Source organism: Eumetopias jubatus, unplaced genomic scaffold (genome assembly GCF_037043125.1).
Source record: "Eumetopias jubatus isolate StellerSeaLion01/CBP00866 unplaced genomic scaffold, mEumJub1_p1.0 scaffold_17, whole genome shotgun sequence".
Classification (NCBI taxonomy): Eukaryota; Metazoa; Chordata; class Mammalia; order Carnivora; family Otariidae; genus Eumetopias; species Eumetopias jubatus.
In genome coordinates this window covers 60,566,719-60,586,639 of record NW_028274823.1, presented here as the reverse complement: position 1 = coordinate 60,586,639, position 19,921 = coordinate 60,566,719, and the positions used below count along the sequence as shown (strand labels likewise).

General features: G+C 37.3%; 2 protein-coding genes across 2 annotated transcripts in view; one reads left to right on the top strand and one right to left on the bottom strand.

Moving 5' to 3' along the window:
- Positions 1–19,921, bottom strand: part of CTNNA3 (catenin alpha 3) — a 1,824,697-nt gene that overhangs the window by 1,074,474 nt on the left and 730,302 nt on the right. The gene's annotated exons all lie outside the window — the stretch shown is intronic.
- Positions 6,813–19,921, top strand: part of LRRTM3 (leucine rich repeat transmembrane neuronal 3) — a 156,730-nt gene continuing 143,621 nt past the window's right edge. The window contains exons 1-2 of the mRNA XM_028109633.2: positions 6,813–6,816; positions 7,178–8,709. Coding sequence (XP_027965434.1) covers positions 6,813–6,816; positions 7,178–8,709 — 1,536 coding nt within the window. The remainder of the gene's footprint in view (positions 6,817–7,177; positions 8,710–19,921) is intronic.

Genomic DNA, 19,921 nt, shown 5'->3' with positions numbered 1-19,921 from the left:
TTCCATTGCCCTCCAAGGCCATATGCAAAGACATTGCCTCTGTCTAGGCCATCAGAATAAAATCCATGTTACTGTTGTTTAGTGGCTAATTTTGCTAATCATTTTACAAAATATTGTAAAATATATCATGGTCCTTTGTATTTTAAAATACATTAGGTGATGGGACCTACTATCAAGAAGATGTTTTCAAAAATTAAAGTCTCACAAAATCAAAAAAAAGTGAGAGCCAAACCTAAAGTTAATTCAAATGTGTTGACTTTTTTTTGGTGTTTCCAAAGTTTATTTATAAATTACTCTGGAGAATTGTTGATCCTATTACCAAAACTTGACCCAAAGAAGCAGCTGATGGCTTCACCATCCCTCTAGTAGCTCAACTTATAAAACAGGAATCATCTTTAATTTCTCTATCTCATACCTCTACTTCTTTTTTTAGTTTTTTTAATTTATTTTTTTATTATTATGTTATGTTAATCACCATACATTACATCATTAGTTTTTGATGTAGTGTTCCATGATTCATTGTTTGCATATAACACCCAGTGCTCCATGCAGAACGTGCCCTCTTTAATACCCATCACCAGGCTAACCCATCCTCCCAGCCCCCTTCCCTCTAGAACCCTCAGTTTGTTTTTCAGAGTCCCTAGTCTCTCATGGTTCGTCTCCCCCTCCGATTTCCCCCCTTTCATTCTAGCCCTCCTGCTATCTTCTTTTTTTTTAACATATATTGTATTATTTGTTTCAGAGGTACAGATCTGTGACTCAACAATCTTGCACAATTCACAGCGCTCACCATAGCACATACCTTCCCCAATGTCTATCATCCAGCCACCCCATCCCTCCCACCCCCCACCAGTCCAGCAACCCTCAGTTTGTTTCCTGAGATTAAGAATTCCTTATATCATACCTCTACTTCTAATCCGTTAGAAAACTCCTGTTGGTTTTACCTAAACATATATCCAAAAACTAACCAATTCTCATCACTTTCACTGCTTCTGAACTGGCCCAAGTCACCATCATCTCTCTCCTGGATTGGTACAATGGCCTCCTTACTGACCTCCCCGCTTTTATTCTTGTCCCTTTTGAGTTTATTCCCATAACAGCAGTATGAGTGATCCTTTCAATAGGTAACTTGATCATATCTTTAGTCTGAACAAAATCTTGAGTTGGTTTCCAGTTTTCTTCAGAAGAAAGCCAAAGTTTTTACAATGGCATAAGAAGCCCTCCATGACCCAGTACCTAATACCTCTCTGACTTCATCTCCAATCCCTCTACTCCTTGCCCTCTCCATTCTAGACAGATGGGCCTGTTTGCAACTCATTGAACATATGATCACCCACTTGAGGGCCTTCAGACTAGCCACTCCCCTTATATATTTAAGGTTAACAACCTCATCTCCTCCCAGGTTTTGCTTAAGCCACTTTCTTAGTGGCCCTAACCATCCCAAAATTTAACATTACAAGAAACAGACTTTTAACTATAGAGCACAAACTGATGGTTACCAGAGGGGAGGTGGTTGGGGGATGGGTTAAATAGGTGATGGGGATTAAGGAGTACACTTGTGATGAGCATAGGGTGTTGTATATAAGGGTTGAATCACTAAATTCTATACCTGAAAACTAATATTACAGTGTATGTCAACTAACTGGAATTTAAATAAAAACTTTTTCAAAAGTAAAATTACAATTTACCTTGCCCCCTACACTCCCAATCTTCCATATTCTCACTTTTCTTTTCTCTATAAAACATACTACCTAATAATATACTATTTATGTGGGGGTTTTTTTGTCCATGTAACCCGTTTAGAATATAAGCTTTGACCTTTGTTTTGTACACCGATGTATTCCAAGTGTCTGGAACAGCATCTACTACATAGCAGGTACCCAAACGATGCATTTGTTAAATGAATGAAATTCTGAGGCCAACCCATGCTAATATGTCAGTACATCTTTAAGTCCTGATCTTCTAAGTTTTTTTGGCAATTCAATTTCATAGTGGATTGAAGTTGGGCATTATACACTTAATTAGAATTTATTTACCCAGTTTAAGCAAAGTATGCACAGCTATTTAAAATACATACATACAGTTTTCAAAAGTCTTTAGGTACATGACTACGTTTCATAATTGTATAAATCATTAAGGCCCTAGATTCATTGGGATCATTTAACTTGTCAGGTAGTTTATGGTTTGTTCTGTATATGGTGGTAAGTGCAAAATAATTTTAAATACACAATGTAGTATAATTTTGGCTCTGTTGAAAGGCAAATCAAAACTAATCATCTTGCTATAGTCAACAAGTAAAAGGAGAATAAACTTTTAAAAGTACAATAGAAAGTTGCTAAAATAATTTAGAATATAAAGGGTTTTTTTCTTTCTTTTGAAAAAAAAATCTCTATGTCTTTGGGCTAATTTCTGCAGTCTCAAGTATTCAATCTGCTTTGAACCGTATTATGTTATTTTTGGAGTTTTCTGCTAGCCCCTCTTCATTGAACCCAGACAGACCTGGTGGTGATGCCAGCTTACAGGCTAGTGCCAAGGCAGGGGCCACACAGAGTAACTGGGGTCAGACCCAGGACAAGAATGGCTATTCATTACTATTAAGGAAGAAACCAGTGATCCATATTAAGAGGAAATATCAATCATGAGACTGAATGTGAAAGTGAGGGTGAAGTCAGAACTATGGAGCAAGATGAGATCAGAAGCCAAGGTATCAGAAAATGACTGAAACCTAAGGACAAGGTGTGAAACACAGAAAAGAATGTTATTCACCATAAATAATCCAAAATTTTCCCCAGGAAAAGCAGAGTGAGGGAATTACACTTTCAGTGTTCATCTGTGTTCTTGTCACCAGGGAATGAAGGAAAAAGAAGCAGCACAAAGTTGATGGGGCCTCCAGCCATTGTAGAGTAGCCCTCTGCAGCTGTTTGGCAAAACAGACATCTCAAAAGCTATTTTCTGGGGCGCCTGGGTGGCTCAGTTGGTTAAGCAACTGCCTTCGGCTCAGGTCATGATCTTGGAGTCCCAGGATCGAGTCCCGCATGGGGCTCCCTGCTCAGCAGGGAGTCTACTTCTCCCTCTGACCCTCTTCCCTCTCATGCTCTCTCTCTACCATTCTCTCTCTCTCTCTCAATAAATAAATAAAAATCAAAAGCTATTTTCCATGGAGAAGCAAGGAAAGTAAGGAGAAAAATCAGAGGCTCTCAAGCAACAGAGATATGAGAGAGAAGTTATAAATATGATTTCCTCTAGTAGTTTTTAATAGATACAAGTTGTCAAGTCCCATTTGGGATGTTAGATGATAAAAGCTGTAACATGTCAAAGGAAATATTCAAAAGTATATTTACTGTTCTTATGAAATTTATGATTTAACTACGAAGATGAGATGTCTACATAAAAAGTAGAGATCACTTGCTGACCATCTAAATGTTTCCACTTTCTAGTTTCTTGCCATTTTACACACAGTCTTTTAAGAATACTTCCTCCAAAATTGTATCCAATATCATTGGCTCAGGAACTCTGCAGAGATCAATCCCATGTGCACAAGACTAGCATTACATAAGCACTTTGTTCCCCATCAAATGTACTTGTGACCCCCATAAAACTGTATTTATTCAATAACTGAGCATCTATTATGTGTCAAGTGCTCTTCTAGGTATTAGAGAAACTGAAGTAGACAAAACACTATCTTTGTCTTCATGGAACTTACATCACAATATCATAAATTTTTATATCCTTTCTTCCAAGTAGGAGAAAATTTATTATTTTTAATCACTCCCTTACAGTGCATTTCTTAAAATTCCTTGTCCATCAGTGTGTTGATTAAGTGCAGCCTCTACCATCCCATGAATCAGAATCTTGAGGGGAAGACTGAGAAATTTATGTTTAACAAGCTCTCTGGGGGTTTTATATGCATTAATAGCATGGATAATTTGGGAGGAACCACTGCCCTTTCAATACCATACTGTCTGAGGAATTGGTGATTCTCATTGTACCATTTCTGTGGGACCCTTTTGATTGTCATGACTAACAACTACCAAACTCCTCATCCTTAGAGAATGTGAAAGTTCTCTGGGGTTTTCCACAGCCAATTCACCTGACAAAGACTGACAAGGCAAACTTTTTAAGGTATACTATTTATCTTTAAACGATTTTCTCTATGGGACAGATGTTACCATATTCTGCTTTAGGGAAGAAACAATTAAACATTAATTACTAGTTATGGTCCACAGAACCAAAAGATTCATTTTAAAGACAAAGTTGAGATGATGGAGATTTAGGAAGTTTTCTTATTAAAAGAAGGTAAGACTGAGTGAATCGTAGAAATCCACTGTGAACAACATAAAATGTTCGTTGAAGAGGCTCTTTGTGAGTTAATGATAGTCACTATAGTCAATATTCAACACTAAACAATATGCAATGACAGCAAATACAATAAAGTTGATATTCGAATAACAGCTAACACAGGTTTATTATGTGCTACACACTATTCTAAGTACTTTACAGATATTAAGTTGACAATTCTCAAACCCTCTATGAAATGTTTTTTTGTTACCATACCTATTTTGTAGAAGAGAAAATGAGGCATAGAGAAGATAAGTAACCTATTCAAGTCTACATAGCTCACAATTTGTAGCCAGGATTTGATCCTAGGTGCAAAAATCCATACTCTTAATCACTAGACTAAACTGCTTCTCATTAGTTTTTATAATACTTCTTTCAAAGAATCATACCAAAGAAGTTTATACAAACCTAGGAAGCAAGATTGATTGATTGATTGATATTACAACTTCCTTGACCCAGTATCCTAATCAGGCTAATTTTCACTTGACTCATTTTCAGATGAAGATAACACTGCTGCTGAAGCAGGATCATCTAGTGGTTAAAAGTCCAAGAGAAAGAGGGAGATGGCTTTGAATCTCAGCTCTGCCACTTACTTGCTGCATGAATTTCATCAAGTTACCTCTCCAAGCCTCAGTTTTCTTATCTTTAAAATGAAGGTTATAAAGGGACCTACATCATAATATTGTTTAAAGATAAAACAAGATCGTTCATTTAAAACACTTAGGAAGTGTTTCACTCAATAAACATTATTAGTGCAATAAATAGCAGCAGCATCAATAAACTGGACCAAATGATCTCTTGATTCTTCTACTCGCACTAAAAATTGTTTATTTCTCTTCTAATTAGAAACAAATTCCTAATCTCAGGAAACAAACTGAGGGTTGCTGGAGTGGTGGGGCGTGGGAGAGATGGGGTGGCTGGGTGATAGACATTGGGGAGGGTATGTGCTATGGTGAGTGCTGTGAATTGTGTAAGACTGATGAATCACAGATCTGTACCTCTGAAACAAATAATACATTATATGTTAAAAAAAAAAGAAGAAGAAGATAGCAGGAAGGGAAGAATGAAGGGGGGAAATTGGAGGGGGAGACGAACCATGAGAGACTATGGACTCTGAGAAACAAACTGAGGGTTCTAGAGGGCAGGGGGGTCGGGGGATGGGTTAGCCTGGTGATGGGTATTAAAGAGGGCACATACTGAATGGAGCACTGGGTGTTATACGCAAACAATGAATCATGGAACACTACATCAAAAACTAATGATGTAATGTATGGTGATTAACATAATAACAAAAAATAAATAAAAATAAATAAATAAAATACAAAACAAAAAAAAAGAAACAAATGACAGCAGCCAAAACAACCAAGCCAGAAGCCATTAAACCAATTATGTCTTTTGTAGGAAAACCAGAAAAGCTATTGGACACATCAATTTATATGTCATTAGTTATCCCCTCTATTCCAAAATGTATGTGTCTAAGCATCCTGAGACACCTTGCATAATATAATCACTGTGACTCCAAGAGGTCAAATGGGCAGGCAGTTAATGCTTCTCTGTGAAAATCTCAATAAGTCATTTTATAAATTTCAGTCCAAAGCCTACGTTGAGGTTAAGAAAAATTGACATTCGGTCTGTGAACTTAATGTCAAGCTCCAGGAAAACTCTAGGCAGTACATGTTTAGTGATTAAGTGGACGTAGACAATAAAGACATTGCCAAACTGTAAAACAAGGCTTGGAAATTACAGAAAATGTTGCTAGTTATTGATTACGGTGACCATTCAGTTCCCATTGAGCCACCCAAAAGAATCATTTATTTTCCAGCAGAGAGCCTGCTCATTTGCAAGATAAAAGAGAGACATTTCTGCACATGCCCATAATGTTCTTCACCACTGGGGGCAGCTTTACATAAGACTGCATTCACTGAAACCAAAGCAACAGTCCGAGCAGCTTTCAGAATGACAGTCTGCAGAAGTGAGCTGAGCGTGTGTGCGGTACGGGGCTCTCCTGCCTCCTGGGCTCCAACGCAGCTTTGTGGCTGAAGTGGGTGCTCACCACCAGAAATGCTGGGCTATGGAATACAGATGTGGCAGCTCAGATAGCCCCACGTTGCCTGGAGGAATACATCATGCTTTCCGATAAGAAGAAATTATAGAAGCCAGTTTTTTTTTTTTAACGCCCCCCCAAAAAAAACTGTAAAGATGCAAAAACGTAATATCCACGAAGATCCTATTACCTAGGAAGATTTTTGATGTTTTGCTACAAATGCGGTGCTGGAATTTATTCGTTCTTGGAGTGTTCTGCGTGGCTGGCAAAGAATAATGTTCCAAAATCGGTCCATCTCCCAAGGGGTCCAATTTTTCTTCCTGGGTGTCAGCGAGCCCTGACTCACAGTGCAGCTGACAGGGGCTGTCATGCGAGTGGCCCCTTAAGCCAAAGCAAAAGACCTAAGGACGACCTTTGAACAATACAAAGGATGGGTATGTTTTGTCATTTTTCTTCTTTCCTTCTTAAAAAAAAACAAAAACAAAAAAAACAAAAACAAAAACAAAACCCTCTAGTCTGTGTTGTAATTCTGCCTTAATTATTTTAGAGATTACCTTTCTGTGCTTAAGACTATAAATTCAATTGCTTAGTGGACACGTTTCCTTGCTTAACTATTAAAAGAAAAACCCTAAAGACAATTCTCTTTAAATGACAAGGAGGTGATATTTGATATTAAATGTTGTTATCTAGATTTAAATTTTTAAAAAAAGAAAATACATGCCTATTTTTGCTTGGTTAAAAATAAATGAATTCCTTTTTGGGGGGATAACTTTTCTAAGTTGTTTTTATTTCCAGGTTTCAATGTAATTAGGCTACTGAGCGGATCAGCTGTAGCACTGGTTATAGCCCCCACTGTCTTACTGACAATGCTTTCTTCTGCCGAACGAGGATGCCCTAAGGGCTGTAGGTGTGAAGGCAAAATGGTATATTGTGAATCTCAGAAATTACAGGAGATACCCTCAAGTATATCTGCTGGTTGCTTAGGTTTGTCCCTTCGCTATAACAGCCTTCAAAAACTTAAGTATAATCAATTTAAAGGGCTCAACCAGCTCACCTGGCTATACCTTGACCATAATCATATCAGCAATATTGATGAGAATGCTTTTAATGGGATACGCAGACTCAAAGAGTTGATTCTGAGTTCCAACAGAATCTCCTATTTTCTCAACAATACCTTCAGACCTGTGACAAATTTACGGAACTTGGATCTGTCCTATAATCAGCTGCATTCTCTGGGATCTGAACAGTTTCGGGGCTTGCGGAAGCTGCTGAGTTTACATTTACGGTCTAACTCCCTGAGAACCATCCCTGTGCGAATATTCCAAGACTGCCGCAATCTGGAACTTTTGGACCTGGGATATAACCGGATCCGAAGTTTAGCCAGGAATGTCTTTGCTGGCATGATCAGACTCAAAGAACTTCACCTGGAGCACAATCAATTTTCTAAGCTCAACCTGGCCCTTTTTCCAAGGTTGGTGAGCCTTCAGAACCTTTACTTGCAGTGGAATAAAATCAGTGTCATAGGACAGACCATGTCCTGGACCTGGAGCTCATTACAAAGGCTTGATTTATCAGGCAATGAAATTGAAGCTTTTAGTGGACCTAGTGTTTTCCAGTGTGTCCCAAACCTGCAGCGCCTCAACCTGGATTCCAATAAGCTTACATTTATTGGTCAAGAGATTTTGGATTCTTGGATATCTCTCAATGACATCAGTCTTGCCGGGAATATATGGGAATGCAGCAGAAATATTTGTTCCCTGGTAAACTGGCTGAAAAGTTTTAAAGGTCTGAGGGAGAATACAATTATCTGTGCCAGTCCCAAAGAGCTGCAAGGAGTAAATGTGATCGATGCGGTGAAGAACTACAGCATCTGTGGCAAAAGTACCACGGAGAGGTTTGATCTGGCCAGGGCTCTCCCCAAGCCAACATTTAAGCCTAAGCTCCCCAGGCCGAAGCATGAGAGCAAGCCCCCTCTGCCCCCCACGGTGGGAGCCACGGAGCCCGGCCCAGAGACCGATGCTGACACCGAGCACATCTCTTTCCATAAGATCATCGCAGGGAGCGTGGCCCTTTTCCTGTCCGTGCTCGTCATCCTGCTCGTTATCTACGTGTCATGGAAGCGGTACCCGGCTAGCATGAAGCAGCTGCAGCAGCGCTCCCTCATGCGAAGGCACAGGAAAAAGAAAAGACAGTCCCTAAAGCAAATGACTCCCAGCACCCAGGAATTTTATGTAGATTATAAACCCACCAACACGGAGACCAGCGAGATGCTGCTGAATGGGACGGGACCCTGCACCTATAACAAATCAGGCTCCAGGGAGTGTGAGGTATGAACCATTGTGATAAAAGCGCTCTTAAAAGCTGGGAAATTAGTGGTGCTTTATTGAACTCTGGTGACTATAAACGGAACGTGGTGCCCCCTCCCATTCCCTCTCCCTCTCCTGGCAAGGTCCTTCCCTGTCCGTTTTAGCACATTCATAATACTGGTCATTTTCCTCTCATACATAATCAGCCCATTGAAATTTAAATACCACAATCAATGCAAAGCTCAAACTCTGGTTTAATATAATGCCTACTGTATAAGACTCTTTATCGATTGCATTAATATCTCACTTGTTTTAAGATAAAACTTCTTCCGTAAGTAATCCCCCACAGGGGCTGTTATTTCTCTTCTGGTAGGACCACATCTATAGTTCTAGAAGGTTTGCTGTTCACTGGCAAATCAAGGAAAAAGGGAATGATCCCAGGTACTGGGAGCTCGAACTGATTCTAGGCGAATGCTTGATTACAGAAACATTTAGAGACAGCCTTAAAACATGGCCTGGCTTAAAAAGAAAATTGCAGGAAACTGTCAAAAGATGGTGCTGGGTTAAAGAATCGCCACAGGCAATTTTCCAGAGGTGTTTGAATTACAAGAAAGCGAGCCCAGGGAAAAGTGTTGAAGAGTTAAAATGCTGCAAATAGACAACCGAAAAACGTGAGATGGTAAAAACACAAAGTTTTAGACTTGAATGCCTTGTCTCTGAAATCCATCCCTGGAAAATCAAACTAGAGGTTTCACACTATCAATTTCTCCTAGCCTTTATTTAGCCCAAATTAATTAATTAATAAAATAACCAAGAAGCAAATTTGAGGAGGGAGATTTCTCCACTGTTCCTCACCTTAGGGAGTTTTCAGAGATGAGGCTTGCAAATGGGAAGGCAGCTTGCTATTTGCATGTGGTTGGGAGCTTACCAGAATTTCTTTCCAGCACTTTCAAGGACCCTAATGTAGTGAGTGGAATCTCTAGCTCTGTCTGTTCTTCTGTCTGGGATTTGTCCGGCTGTCCTGTTGTGTTCCATTATGTGCCCTGCACGTACTAGCCCCCTGATGACTGACACTTCATTCAGAGGTATAAAGAGAACACATTCCAAGACATGCTTTCCACCAAAAGCTTCATTGAAAAGAATGATTTTGATAACACCTTAATAAATGTATAAAATAAATCTTAAAGGAAAAAAGACCAAGCCTATGGCAGTTGTCTTTTGCTTTTCTACTGCTGAAGTTATAGTACCCCTATGTTCATCTGTACTGTGAACTCATCCATCTGTATGATTCTGTACAGACCCTGTTGGCAATCTGCAAGCTGCATGCATGTTTTTCTGTTGTAGGTGAAAGTTTATTGACTGCAGCACAAATATCAGACCTTCTGTATTTAAGTGACTTTGACCACACTTCATTAAGATTTTAGAAAAATGTCTATGGTCTGTATTGTATCCTCTCATCCTCCAAAATGAACAATCCTGTTGCAGGAGCAAAAATCAGGAATTGAAACATTGAGTCTGTTTCATTTATTTGGCTTGCCAAGCCCCACATCTTTAACCACATCCCTGTTCTTTCAAAACAAAAATCACTGCAGCAAAAAAGAAAAAGTGAATGGCTATATTTTTAACCAGCATTTTTATATAGTTTGAAGGCTTTTCATATGCTGACAGGAAAAATCTAGGCAAGTCATCATGAAATATAATTGCAAGGAAGCCAGATTATAAAAAATCATACTTTTATAAGCAATAAAGGAAAGGGGACATTTAGAATGGATTTCTCAAGGTACTTTGATTTTGATTAAATCTTAAAAGAGATGCCAGTTCAGAAAAGCATCATAGCTGTGATATATTTACCCATGAATAATTGTTGAATGTATATTTATTAATGGTAAATAGTCACAGATTCCCAGTTGATTAATAATGCAGATACTTCCTTACAGTACTATGAACTGGATGACTGAGCCTACTGTGATGTTTTTCACTGAAGTTGTAATTTTTCATTTTTCATAAAATGTCAGTAAATATATCTTCCATCTCAAAAAGAAAATTTCTTTGATCAGCCTCACTTTTATCTGTACTGAAGACGATTGTATTAATTAAATGCAGTGTTAAAGTGAAAAAGCCAATTTCTATTCTTTGACTTGACCTTCTGCCTCATTTGTCATGGATACCAAATAAACTTAGGCAGGGCATATCTATACTTATATTTTTGAATTCTTACAATTCTCATTGTTGTGACCCTACTGGCATATATAAAATACGTTTGTTGTATTGAAAGTGTTTCTAAAATTCAAAGCCACTTCATGTATAAGATTAAGTGAATGACCAACATTTTGCAGGCTGGTCATTTTTTAGTGCCTAACTTAATTTATAAATTTAATAATAGAACCAAAATAAAATTCCTTAGATTATAAAAGTTATTTTGATTCAGGACATGAATTCTTTCTAAAAAAGACCCCCCCCAACTTTGGGAATGAAGCTTCTCTATTGCTCAGGATCTTCTGATCACAAATATAGAATTCTTGTAGTTAGACAATAACTAGTTCGCCATCATAAATTTGACAAAGCCAGTGCTCTTCTGTTCAAAAGTTGTTGTCTTCATCCCCACCCCATAGCACCTTCTGGACTACACACTGTAAGTCTATTTTCATTAAGTATTTCTACCTCATGGCATAGTAGAGAAATATCATTGGTATTCCATTTTCTTTCCAAATTTACATGAAGTACCTGACTTCCCTCAAAGGTGACAACGGTTAAATAAACAGCCTGACCTATTGAACTACACAACACAGATGCATCGATGCAGAATGGATTCAGTCAATACTTTGAATGCTTTACCAGAGAGAAAAGAAACGCAATTTAGTCACTGAACTACATGGGTTTTTTTTCACCCATTTTTATGAGCCCCAGTACACATAGGGCTACTGCAGCTCGGCTTTAATAGTCCCAGTGCTACAGTCTTCTAAGCAATACTTACGCAAGATATATTCCTTTTAAATGAGTTTATATTTTCCAAGAATGTTGACATTACATTTTTTTCAAAGAATTTAAACCATTTTTTACTTGATTTGGTGAGTCAACTAAGTAGACAGACAATAAACTGTATTTCTGTGGAGCAGCAGTGACCTCCAGTGGCTGGTTAGACTAACCACAGCTATTCATACGCCTCTTTGGTTTTTCTAATCCTGAATCCTTATGTAAACATGATTAACAACATATATTTTTCCATCTGTGAGTCAGACTTGGATTGTATTTAATTCATCTCCCTGGGAAATATATAGTGCGTTTTTTTAATGTTATATTTTGCATATGGACCTATTGAGTAATTAGTCCAGACAGAGGCCATGGAAAAGACACTGGGAGTTAGAAGTAAGTGTCCATAGATGAAGAACAAGTAATAATGTAGTAAGAATAGATAAGAAATAGTTTAAAGTATTTATACTCATCAATGTTGGCCAGATATTCTGAAATTTTCATTAAAGGGGTTAGTATTTTCCATAGGTAGGATTCCAAAATATAATGTAATTTCAATTGGGGAAGACAAATTTCAATATTAATATTGAAGAATCAGCATCAGTTATTTACCAGTCAGTAGGAATGTCTGAGCTATCAGGCAAGGGAGGCCTCCCTCTCTGCTCTAGAACCCTCCAGTTTCTTGATCATGCCAGTGACCTGTGCTTTGCCCCAGTGCTCTCCCCAACCCTCCCCATTCTCAGCCAGCTGAACGCTGGTTCTATTAGGCTCTCTGACAATGATGTTATAGTCTAAGAGGTGATGATTCATAGATAATGAAATTATGCTCTCCTTCTGGGGAAGGATAATGCAGAGTCAGATTCATAGATTTGGCAAGGGATTTTAGGATGTTGTAGGTACATGAAATATCCTCTCTTCCCTTGACATTTACCAAGGAGAGAACTTAAATAGTTTTTTTAATGTGTGGATTAGACTAGCATCAGAAACAAGCATCCAGCCATGAAGCCTAAGACAAAATGAGCTCCAGATATGACAAATGAGAATTGAGCCATGAGAAATGAAAAACTCCGAAACTGTGTTCTTTCTTCTATTCCCTTTTCCCTGGATTCTCATTGGTATCTGGACCTGTAGCAAACCCATGGAGTTTTTCTGTACTTGCACTCTCTTACCTACCTACATTAAAAATCAGACACAGTTAGAAGAAATATGAACAATAATATCAGTAAATGTGAATTACAAATGTAAGAGAAACAGAACTGATGGAAGTTAAATAGCTTGTATTAAATGACTCTTGAAAACTAATAAAAAAATAATACAGAGGTGAAAGTGAGTTCACCTAATCTAATTATAACAGCTTACAGAACTGGACCCAAATTTTGCTTAGTCTCCAAAATCATTGGTGAGTTTTACATAGTTGTGTAGAATAAAACAGAAATACTACAGAGAAAATCTACATAAACATAGTTTGCAGTTCTTGTTTATTTGAGGAAAATATCACAGCCATGGATGGTAGAGTATGGGCCCTAGATTCAAGTTTCTTTGACATTTGCTAATCTAATGATATCAGGCAAATTTCTTAGCTTTTCTGAACTTTAAGTTCCCCATCTGTAAAATGGGCATGTATTATTGACTTCATATGGTTACTGGGAGAACAAAATTTGAGAAGTGTTTTGTTAACTCTCAAATGGCAAAAACCTATTCTTTTCAAAGGGCACCTAGTGAGATATTCAGCTGCTGGTGTTCTGTGTCTGGCCTGGTCAAAAGACATCACTAACCTCTATGTTACAGAAGACCAAATCCATTTTACATTAATACGAATTCTGAGACTTGGCAGCCAGTCTAGAATTTAATTTGTTTTTGACCTTTAGTTTCCATAAAAACACAGTTTTTTCTGCCCCATGTTATCAGAGTCTAGGAGTTTATCAGTAATGATCACAATGTACAATAGACATAAAATAAAGATACCAACCAGAGAATACTAAAGCAAAAGTTTGTCAAAGTAAATAAAAATCTTAATTGTGTCCCAAATCAAGTCATTATAGCAAGGACTTTCAATCAGCATGGGTTAATTGTCGATTCCCTTTTGAGTATTAATATTTTGAGCACTTACTGTCTTTGTACTTTATACATATAACATTTATGGCAAGATGATATCATTATTGCATAAAAAGTAACTGCTCAATACATGTTACAGTGGGATTAGCATACATTCCAGGTATCAATCACATGACATCTACTTTGTTTCCTTTTTCCCCAAAGAAAGACTACAAAATCTTCTTCTGGTATAAAAATTGATATTGACTTATCAATTATTATCATTGAAAATCACTGGATTAAAAAAATCATAAAAGTACAAAGGCTTTTTTAATGAGTAACAACATAGTCACTTAAGCAAATGAAATATTATTCTTGGTTGGCCTTTCAGCAAAAAAAAAAAAAAAATGACCAATGTCAACACAAATCTCTCTCCACTGGATGTAGCTTGACTTATCAAATGTGCTATACATGTATTTCCAAAATTCTTATAATTTAAGTAGACAAACTGTTCCTCTTTGACAGCTAAGTTTCTATGAAACCTCTGAAGAACAGAGATAAGATGGTGGTTTTTCAGAGGAAAAAAAGTTTTTTGTGAATTTTATGCTGGATCATTGGTGGATGTTCTTGTGTTAGGTCTCCTGAACATGTGAGAAGAATTCCAGGGACACCAACTCTGAGCCACTGTGTAAGACCAAGCAGAGGCAATCTATTTTACAACTGACAAAACGCATATGCAATAATAATCCATCTTATTGAAGAAAGAGTAAAAGAGCTTCTATCTTATCCTCGCCAGCAAATGTAATGAAAATTGATAACTTTCTTGACAATTCTCAATATTTTCTTTTTATTTTTCAGGGGCTCCCAGTCCCCACTCCCCAAGAAGGAATTTCCTTTATACCTTTCTCCTACCCTTAAGTTGTTCCCTACTTCACACACACGCAAAAATTGTTTTATATCACCAAAAAAAGTCTTCCCTCATATAAACCAACACAATTTGGTCCTCTCACTCAAAAGAGTAAGTCTATCTCTAATTTAGAAAAAAAAATAGACTATAAAACAAAATTTAAGTCTGGCTGACCCTCTCCCTTTCCTCTACAGCCTACAAATCACCTCTTCAGTATCTCTGATTTTCAACAGAAAAAGAAGAAATATAGTTGGATCACGGGTTAGCAAAGTACTGAAGCCTACTATTTTCCTTCTTAATTAACTCCTAGTAAACAAAATATAGGACTTTATATATGGAAGTGTCCAACTACATTTCACCAACTTAACACTCATACCAACAATCAGAATTTTGTCTTCTGGGTAAAATGCAAATTTGGGGGTCCTCACATATAAAATGATAAGGCAAATACTACATTTGTTTTTGACCTCAAATTTATTTTGGGGGTAAAATGCAAATTTGGGGGTCCTCACATATAAAATGATAAGGCAAATACTACATTTAGCAAAGGCAATTTCTGTTAAAGCTTCAGCATACCAATTACATCTATCCAGGGTATAAAATACATATTGTCACTAAAAAGCAAAGGACTTCAATTAAATATAAATCCTTATTCAGCACTCTTGGGGCTCAAACTTATTAATGAAGTGAGGGTAAAAAGAAAATGTGGTATTCATGGCTTCACTGGATGGTCCCCACATGTAGCTAAAAACTGCTTCTTATCATTAATATTGATCTGTTATACACTCTGAAAGAAGGAATATACTTACCCGTTCTCCATTTGAAGCAATCAACCAGAATCTCACAAGAATATTTAAAGGAAACTTGTAGAGTATATCATGTTGACACTGAAGTAGTAGAGAGACTTTAAAATCTCTAATACACCTGTGATAAGATCACAACAGTGAACCGTCTCTAAGGAGTTTAAAAACTAACCACTTTAGGATCAGTGTTGGCTTGTATTCACTGACTTATGAAAGGGGCTTTGCACAATTTGTACAAAATTTTATTTATTTTTTTAAAGATTTTATTCATTTATTTGAGAGGGAGAGAGAGAGAGAGAGAAAGAAGGAGAGGGAGAAGCATACTCCCCGCTGAGCAGGGAGCCTTGTGGGACTCCATCCCAGGACTCTGAGATCATGACCTGAGCTGAAGGCAGACGCTTAACCAACTGAGCCACCCAGGCGCCCTATACAAAATTTTAAAGTGAAAAGGCATAACTATTTGGTTGGGGTACTGCCATTCATCCAATGGAAGGTTAGGTAACATCACTGAATGATGGCTAAATAGAATAATTAATGATCTGTAAATAAAGGCCATATTACAGTGTTTTAATAGCCAGTGTTTTAAAGTCTGGCTGACCAAGTTAGGCATGTTATAAATGCTTAGAAAGAAAATTCATATCCATCCTATAAGGTGATAATTCATGTTTCATCACAAAGTGTGTGTATTTTTGTATAATTAAGTCCTTGTGTGCCAGGAGTCGGTACGTAGGGTTTTTTGTCTGTTTGTTTTCAATGTAAGAAGAAATTTTCCTAAAATTTTCATCCATTAATCCTATATCTTGTCCCTTCTTTATAGGACTGCCCTAAAATAATTCATACCCCACCCACACAGGCTTCTCAAGCCCAATTATATATCTCCAGTTGCTATCTGGAAATGATATCCAGTGATTTACCATTAGGATATCCCTCTACTAGGTAAATTCTAATCTGCCAGCAACATATTCTTCCAGCCTGTGGCACCCATTCCAGCCATCTCATGTCATTAAAAGGCAGCATGCACTTAGTTCTATGGACTTTTACAGGGAGGATTGAGTAGTAAAATGTAAAAATCCGCATATATTTTTACGGGCTTCACATTGTTTTTTTTTAAGGTCTAATACACAGAGATGTCTGGGGTCTTTATTTACACTAAAATGCAAAAGCATTAAGCTAGCTGTCAATTAAAGAGAAAAGGTCAAGATAGATCTAAAAAAAAAAAAAAAAGATAGGGTCCAAAGCTCATACTATATCTTGCTTCATCTTAAAAATAATCATAAGTGATGAGCATCCTGTATTTTGCTTTCATGACATCTGATTTACTCTCCAAGTTTACCATCATATTCTTAAATTTAAGCTTCACATTCCTTCTACTTTTCCATTTCTAGCAGAGAGGTTTCTTTTGTTTGTTTTTTGGTTGTTTGGTTTGGTTTGGTTTTCTGCCTACAGATCATTTCCCAGTCCTAGTGTACCACTTTGCCTGCTTTTCTAGAGTACCCACTCAAATTTTGATCTGAGCAGAAAGTCACAGAGTAATTTATCAGTTTTATGGTTGGATCAATCAGACAACAGACTGAATTTGTCTCTACAGTACAATCTAGTCAAGTCTAGGGTATCTGTCTTCTGTCTTCCCAGTCTCCCACTCCCATGCCTTGTCTCCTTTTAAAAGGATTATCCACACCATAATTCCTCCATCCAATGCTACCCAAGGCTCTTTCAGTTCCTTATTCCTTACCAAATATCTATTCCTAGATCTAGACCAGTATTATTGTCCCTTCTGAGGGCACTTACATTTAAATAGGGATAAAAACCTTTGGCTAAAGGTGAGAGAGTCATATAATAAGATCAGGCATAACCATCAGGGTTGGGGAAAGTACTTCTGGGGGCAAAAGGCTTTTTTGCAAGCACCTCTGAAATCATCCTGTATAAATACCTCTGTATTTTTCTCAAAGACGAGGTTGGGCCTTACCAAAAACCAAGGTAGAGCAAATATTCCAGGTTTCATTCAGTAAATTATAATTTGAGAAATATCTTCAGTAAATTGCCATTATACACAGACTTAGTATTTCTCCACTGACAAACAATATGATATACTAGAAACAACTTGGGTTATGGATCCAGGAAGAACTAGTTGGATTCTCGTTCTGAGATTTAATAACTGCAAAATCTTGAGCCTTAGCTTCTTCATCTTAAAAGAAAAAAATGTGTAAAACAATATAATCTTCACCTGATTATTACAAGAGAACAAAGAATCAGCATTTCTTGAATATTTTTATGTACTCTATTTTGGCACACTGCATGTATTATTTAACTTAATCCTAATAAAGATCTTATTTGAGGGGGCGCCTGGGTGGCTCAGTTGGTTAAACCGCTGCCTTCAGCTCAGGTCATGATTCCAGAGTCCTGGGATCAAGCCCCACATCAGGCTCCCTGCTCATGCAGGAAGCCTGCTTCTCCCCTCTGCCTGCCACTCCCCCTGCTTGTGCTCTCTCTCTCTCTCTCTCTCGCTATCTCTCTGTGTGTCAAATAAATAAAAAAATCTTTAAAAAATAGAATAGACAGAATTAAAAAAAGATCTTATTTGATTAAGTGAGATGACATAGGTAAAATCACTTGGTGCACAGTGTGGCATGGAACAGTAACCTCCTCTTTCCCTTCATTAGCTCTAACTGCCAAGAAGTTCAAGTGCCATAGTATGCTTTAACAGTTGCATTCCACTGTCTATTTTTATATGGAATAAGAGAAACCTGGCAGACTTTCAAGAATTAGGATCTAAATTGCTCAGGGGCATCTAAGTACATGGTTAATACTACTGAGTGATGTAGTATATAAAACCAATATCCTAAATCTCCCAACAAAGCCCAATGCACGTCTACCTTTATTTCCATTCCATTTCCCATGTTTTAGCACTGGCCAATCCTTGAAGTAGCATGCACTCTTTTACTTCTGTGCTCTTGCTCAAGCTATTTCCTTCATGAGGAATGACTTTCTCCCCTTCCAAGTCCTCCTGTCAATCTCTGAGCCTTTCTACAACAGATCCAATTCAAATCCCACTCATTTTAGAAGGCTTCTTAATCTTGCCCTTCCCTGCTTAACATGGTATTCTGTATCCCTGTTAGAGACAACATCACCAGTTGTCTTGTGTTAGTTATTAATGTGTCTGTATACCCTTTTGGAGGAAATGAACTCTTTTCTTTACTCTTCTTTCTCCCACCAGTCGTGATTGGTATAGTCTTTTATTCATGATAGATGTCTGTTGAATTGATTTTCTAGTAATTCTGATAAGGTTATTGTCATATTTATTTATATAGTCTACATATATATTCTGTTTTTATTTAATACATACATTTTCATATATGCAGCCTTCTCATTTATCATTTAACTGGTTTCAAAAATTCTTACATAAGTATAGTTTTTAAGAATCATCTTCTGATTTAAACTGCATCTATGTTGTGAATAATCTACCAATGATTTTCCTTTGATAGTTACCAAGGATATGAACAATTTAAGTGGTATGTTAAAGTGACTAAGAGCTAAAAAATATTGTGAGACAAAGATATAATATTTGATTCTAAATACAAATACATCTTGGTTTTAGTGGAGGCTGCGTAGTCAGCTTTTTTTGTAAAAGCCATATATTTGTGACCTCTCTTTGTCCATGCCTCTTGGGAAAAATCCTTTTCTCATTAGGTTGGATGTCTGCTCATCCTGTCCACAGTTCCACAAAGCTTCTGCCTTAAATACATTCCAGGGCCTCTCCTCTATCACCAAACCAAGGGCCACCCTACACTATCACAGAGAGGAGGTCAGAGGTCTTTGGGCTTTCTGACTATGTACATTTTCAAAGTAACTATTCTACTGGAGGCTTCAAACATCAAATACTCAGAAGTAAGAATTAGTGATGTTCATTCTTTTTTTCTCTCTTGAACACTGATTATGCAGAGGGCAGATTTTTTTTTTTTTTTTTTTAGTTTTTGATGTAGTGTTCCATGATTCATTGTTATACACATATAACACCCAGTGTTCCATGCAGTACGTGCCCTCTTTAATACCCACCACCAGGAAACCTCAGTGTGTTTCTTAGAGTCCATAGTCTCAGACGGCGGATTTGATCACATAGGACTGAGGCATCTGCACTTTGCTGGGTCTCTGCTCTCCTTTCTGTTCATCTTCTTCCTCCTTTTCCCTGAATTTCATTTCTCTCATCTCCACTTGAAATTTCTTTCAATTCTTCCCTCTACTCAACTTTAATTTGTAAGTCAAACTATACTACTTAATTATGCACCTTCTGAATGGTTTAAAAGGAAAATACTAGTGATTTTTATTTTCCTTTTAACCCAGGCATCTGCACTTTGCTGGGTCTCTGCTCTCCTTTCTGTTCATCTTCTTCCTTTTCACTGAATTTCATTTCTCTCATCTCCACTTGAAATTTCTTTCAGTTGTTTCCTCTACTCACCTTTAATTTTAAGTCAATCTATACTACTTAATTATGCACCTTCTGAATGGGTTAAAAAGAAAATAC